General features: G+C 60.6%; 1 protein-coding gene across 1 annotated transcript in view; it reads left to right on the forward strand.

Annotated features, from left to right (window-relative positions):
- The window catches only part of LIN28A (lin-28 homolog A), a 15,843-nt gene extending 10,143 nt beyond the window's left edge, over positions 1–5,700 (forward strand). Inside the window, exons 2-3 of the mRNA XM_057382554.1 lie at positions 4,344–4,528; positions 5,440–5,700. Of these exons, the coding sequence (XP_057238537.1) occupies positions 4,344–4,528; positions 5,440–5,653 (399 nt within the window). The 3' untranslated portion in view covers positions 5,654–5,700. The remainder of the gene's footprint in view (positions 1–4,343; positions 4,529–5,439) is intronic.
- Positions 5,701–5,918: the final 218 nt, after the last annotated feature.

Consider the following 5,918-nt stretch of genomic DNA (forward strand, 5'->3'; position numbering starts at 1 on the left):
AAAAAAAAAAAAAAAAAAAAAAAAAAAAAAAGCCTGCTGTCTCTGTGTAAAGATTAACTGATGGCCGCAGGCACATCCCTTCCCCCAGCTCCCCCTCCCTGCCCCAGGGAGAGAAAACACCCTGGAATGGTCTCCTTAGATAATATGGCCCAAATGAATGGGATCGCTGCCGGGATGGGGTGGGGATGGAGGGATGGAGCCCCAGCCACAGCTCCGCCGTTTCCTTTCCTTTTTCCCCGGCTCCCGAGGAGAAGCGGAACGCGGCTGAAATCACCGTCGGAAGACGCGCGGCTCCTCTCGGCCGTGTTCCTTATTTAACACCGGAGCACAAAATTAATACGCGCTGATCCCAATTAGCTGCCCCTGGGAAGCGCAAGAGGGTTTTGGTGAGGAAAAATACAACCAAAGGAGCTAAAAGGATTTAGGACAGGAAACTGATGGATTAAACCCTGTGGTAGATGCTTTTTTCCCCCCCTTCCCTCGGAATTGGTATCTGAAGTTTCATTTTGCTGACTTGTGGTGGAAAATTAAGAGCAAACWAAGTTACTTCGGCAGGAAAATGTCTTAATTTTGATTTTGATTTTAGTGGAAATCGGGGGAAGGTCTTTAGGGATATCGCGCCAGATGATGGTGAGGGAGCCAGGGGAAAGCTTTGGTAACGTTTTGTTAAATCCCCCGCGCTCTCCCCGAGGGCTCCGCACGCATCGCCCTCCTTATCTCGGCACCACCCCCGGGCTGAGGCGGGACCCCCTTTCCAAACCTTCCCTCCTGAGCCAAAACCCAGCCCCAGCACGGTCCCTGCAGCCTCTGGCACCGCGAAAGATTTGCTGTGTGATGTGGGGACAGGGCAAAGCTTTGCCTTTGGGAACAGGGACCGATCCAGGCACTGYCTGCGAAGGCAAAAGGACATTTCCCTGCCGTGTTCTGGGAATTTGGGTCACTGCCCGTGTTGGCAGAGCCCAGCCCTGCCGAAGTCTGCTCTGGGGGTTTGTTTGGCACCCAGCAGTGTTCGGTCATCACGGACAGGGTACCTCGGCAATCCCTGGGCCATTTTTCCTGACTCTCCCCTACAGAATGGGGGAAACTGAGGCACTGGCACTGCCTGCAGTGGGATTGAGCTGCCTGAAACGTTCAGGGCAGGGCTCGGCCATTCCCCTGGCACAGCCTGGCACTGYCCCCAGTGCTCCTGCAGCCGCTCTTGTCCCAGATCCCAGCCCGGCTCGTTTTCCCCGCGGTTTCGGTTTAAACAGAGCCGAGGTGCAGCGGCCGCTCCGCCCCAGGCCCCGCTGGACACAAAGATGGTTTGATTGAGTGGCCGGGGCTGCCTGCGAATAAACGTCCCCTTGTGTCGCGCTGGGGAGGCCGCGGGGACAATGGTGACCCCGGGGCGGGCAGAGCCCCTCCGGAGCCGGCGGGCGGGGGTGAAGCGGAGCCGGGCACTTTTGGGGGGCAGCGATGGGGTTTGGGGAGTTCCACGGTGCCACCCCTTCGGCAGAGGAAACGAGTCTGGATGTGCTGAGGGATTTGTGGGTGGGAGGAAGAGGAGGGATGAAGGTGCGGGGGGCAGGGTGGGGGTGCCATGGGGGGTGGGCAGCGCTCGGCTCTCACGTGCTGCGTCTTTGTGTGCCCGAAATAACCGAAATAACCGGGATGGGGGTGGGAGGGAAGGGAAAGGAAGGCTGGGAGAGCGCAGAGGTGTCCGCTGTGATGGCCGGGGGCTGATGGCCACAGCTCTGCTCCTGTCCCTTGTCCCACCCTGGTGACCACAAGGAGCTCCTGGCGTTAGGCTGCTCTTCTCTTGGGATGGCAATGGTTGGTGATCCCGAGCCCAGGGCCACCGTGCACCCCCCAGAGTGACCGCTGGCTCCCCCAGGACACGCAGAGCCCATTACCCAGCCGAGCCCCGGTGCTGCAGAGCGGGCACAGCGCTGATGTGCGGAGGGGCTGGAGGGGGTCAGAGGGGCCGCGGCCATGCCGGCCACCCTTCCTCCCCCCGCCGGGGCCTGGAACTCCTGGAATTTGGGCAGCGGGAGCGCGGCCGCCGCCGGCCCTTTGTTCTCGCTGGCCGGTGGCTCCCGGCCCCGGCCCTCCCCTGCGCTCCCCCCATCCCCAGCATCCCCGGCTCGCTCCAATCCCCCCCTTCCTCTCTTTATTTTTTTTTTTGGGGGGGGTGTGGGTGTGTGGAGGCCTGGGAAGGCTCCGGCTTTGTGTGTGGTGTGGGACAGGGGCTCTGGGCCCCTTCCTTTCAGATGCAGGAGGTATGCAGCTAATTCAATGGGCTGCAGTTTGATTACCTATCTGATAACAGAGGAATGCCAGCAATGTGTGTGTTTTGGGAAGGGGGCAGGGGGGATGCGCAGGGACCACCAGCCACTCTGCAGCTCACATCAAAAGGCTGCGGCAGGGGGGGAGAGCTGGGGCGCCCCAGCCGCTGTCCCCCCCTTCCCTGGGGAGGGGGCGTTTCCTTTGGCCTTTTGGCGAAGGGGGCTGGGGGGGTGATTGTCATCCTCACCCGCTCCTGGAAAATAAATCGCTTCCCCATCGTGTTGTGGCAGCTTCTGCCCCATCCTCCTCTTCCTCGAGGTGGGGGTGAAGGTGGACAGGGCTGGAGCCGGCAGTGGGTGACGGTGCCCGAGGTGTGGCTGAGCTGGGGGGGCCCAGCCCGTGCTCTGGGGTCCCCCCGGGACGGCTCAGCTTTATCCCGAAGCTCAGGGCTGAGCGCTCGGGAGTTTTCATCCCCACAGTGTAAACACAGCTGGGCCAGCTGGGGCTATAAACGCTCTGAGAGCAGCCAGGGGAGGTGGCTGGSCTCATCCCGGCCTTCCCGGGCTGCTCCTGTGCCAGGGAGGGATGCTCAGCCCCCCCTTACCCCCAAAACTGTGTTGGAGGGGGGAAAATTCCCCAGCTGTGGGAATCCTATTGCCCAAATCACCTCCCGGACTGGGGGGACAGGCTCCTGTGCYGAGGGAGCTGTGGGATGTGCTGCTGCTTTGGGCACAGCGTGGGGGATGCTGAGCACARGGGGAGCTGGGTTGGTGTTGGGGACAGTGTTTGGTCACCGTGGGGTTTGCAGGTGCTGCTGGAACGGCTCTGGGAGGGCAGAGGTGGCAGTGAGGGCCTCTCATGTCCTTGTCATCATTGGGGATCCTCGAGGTGAGGGTTTGGCTCTCCCTTTGGGCACAGAGAAGCTCAGGGAGCAAWGGATAATCCCAGGTAGCCCGGTCTRGATCCCATCCTAGCAGGCAAGGGGACCCAGAGGATGTGGGTCACTGCACCCAGCACATGGAGCTGCACCCCAGACACGGAAAGGGACGGCAAAAGCAGCACAAAGAGGGGTCTCAAGGACTGTTCCTTGAGCTCTGCTGCGCTCCCACTCCTCTCGTGCCCATGGGCACACGGGCATCCTCCTACATCCTGCCAAGAAAAACCCAACATCTCCAGTTCTTCCCTCTGTGTTTCCATGGGGTGTAAGTCCCAGTGAGATTTGGGGTAAAGGCAGGAGCCTGCCTGTCCCACAGAGCGATCACACGGACTGTGGATGCGGGGAGAATGGGAGAGGAGCGGGGCCCACGTGATGGGAACTGTGCGGGCCATGAATGGGGAGATGCTCCATTCATAAACGCGCGGTCCGGCCGGGCTGCAGCCGCGCAGGCGTTGGGAATCCCCAGCGGACCGGAGCTGCTCCTCCCTCCGCCGCAAATTCGCAAATTCCCCTTCGCTCCCTGCTCATGCTCGTTTTGGCTCAGAGCTGGGGGAAAGCCGCAAATTCCCCTTCGCTCCCCGCTCACGGCTCCTTTCGGCTCAGAGCTGGGGGAAAACCGAGCTGGAATTGCTCGGGCAGAGCAGGCAGGGATGCTCTGCACAGGGGTTAAGAATTGCCGGCTCTGCTCCTCAGGGATTTGTTCTGCTAAAATGGACAGAGCCCCTGAATTGGAGCGGATTTTCCTGGCATCTCACAACCCCCCTCCCTCCCCAGGCTGGGTTTTTCTTGGCCCCTCTAGTCTGATTGTGTGCTGATAACCGATGTGGTGTTCCTGGAAGGAAYGGGAGAAGCTCCCAGCAGTGATAATCCTGTGCCAAATGGCTGCTTAATTAATTATTGCAGGCAATTAAAGGGTTTGAGCCGAGGTGAGCTGCAGTGAGGGGCCGGCAGTGCCAGCCCTGCCACGAACTGGGTTCATGTGTCGGCGCAAAGCCTCCAGATTTTTCTGTATTAAAAAAAAACAAACACGGGACAGGCAGAGGGGGACATCGGCAGCTCGTGTGCCACAGGAGGGGTTTRTGGTGCCCCTGAGAACACCCCAGCTCTGTGCTGAGCCCCCTCCTCTCCCTGTGCCCCCCAGAGCAAGCTCCACATGGAGGGATTCCGCAGCCTGAAGGAGGGCGAAGCTGTCGAGTTCACCTTCAAGAAATCATCCAAAGGTTTGGAATCCATCCGGGTGACCGGCCCCGGGGGCGTTTTCTGCATCGGCAGCGAGAGGAGGCCCAAAGGGAAGAGCCTCCAGAAGCGCAGATCGAAAGGAGATCGGTAAGGGGCTGCTCCGGGCAGGGGCTGAAGGCACCGGGAGCACCCGGGATGGGCACGGCTCCGGGGGGACGGGCAGTGACCCCTCCTCGGGGAAAGCAGCTTCCTGCAGCGCTTAATGAGTGGCAGATGCAGCTCGCTGGGGAAAGGGCAGGGAAGCAGCAGGGAAGGGGCAGAGGTCAGGGACACCCCGGGCGGCCGCTCCCCTCGCTCGGGGAGCCCTGCTGGGCCGGGGTCATTTTCTCCGAGAGAAATCCTTCGTTGTGGGAAGGAAATCACCGGACGTCCTGACAGCGTCTCCCACAGTGAGATGGGAGCCCCGGGGCGAGTTTTTGGCCAGCTCTTTATCACCCCCAATCCTCTCCATCCTCATCCCGGAGGATGCTGTCARCCCCACTCAGCTGTTCTCATACTCAGGATTTTTAATTTATCAGAAAGGAATTGTGAAGGAAAATGAAAAGAGGGTTGTGGGCATCCTACATGGATGCAGGATTTCAAACGGACACAAGGCAGCTCTCTCTGCCCACACGGCTCTGGTGTGAAGGTGGCACCCACACGATGACAGCGGGCCTGTCGCCTGTCCCTGTGACAGTGCCACCCTGGCAGTGGGGTCTGGTGACACAGGGGCCAGGCACTGGTGGAGCCTGAGGGGTGGAAGCCCCCAACATCCCGATCTGTCTCCGTGTGTGGTTTCATGCGAGGGTTTGCTGCCATCTCCTGGGTACCAGCAGCACCACCGAGCCCCAASTGGCCGTGCTGGAGCTGGGGCTCTGCAAGGACCAACCCCAAAAGCCGAGCCTACATCCCACAGCTGCCAGGCTGTTTTAAGCCCAGCTCTGGCTACGAAGCCAAAYGAGTCCCAGGCATGTCACAGCATCCTCCCAGCTCGTTTTATTTCTCCTCCCCTCATGCAGGTGCTACAACTGCGGCGGGCTGGACCACCACGCCAAGGAGTGCAAGCTCCCGCCGCAGCCCAAGAAGTGCCACTTCTGCCAGAGCATCAGCCACATGGTCGCCAACTGCCCSGCCAAAGCACAGCAGAGCCCCAGCTCGCAGGGAAAGCCCGCCTACTTCCGAGAGGAGGAGGACATGCACAGCTCAGCCCTCCTCCCCGAAAGCCGGGAATGAGGGGGTGCGGCGGGGAGAGGGGGCTTCCACCGGGACGAAAAGGCTTTGGCAAGGCAAGGGGCAGTGCGGGGCTCGGAGGGGGAGGGCAGGGAAAGGACTGGGGAGGGCGGGTGGCAGTGCTGCAGCGGGGACCTGGTGTCCCTGCACAGCCTTTTCTCCGTTCCCGGGCTGGGAAAAGCCCGGTTATTATCAGGATGGCTTGTTCCAAAACCAGGGGAARGCAGCACTGAACACACCTCTTCCAGCTAAGAAAACCCGAACATAT

This window comes from Malurus melanocephalus, unplaced genomic scaffold (assembly GCF_030028575.1).
Source record: "Malurus melanocephalus ecotype Western Australia unplaced genomic scaffold, MMel_1.1 scaffold_575, whole genome shotgun sequence".
NCBI classification, from domain to species: domain Eukaryota; kingdom Metazoa; phylum Chordata; class Aves; order Passeriformes; family Maluridae; genus Malurus; species Malurus melanocephalus.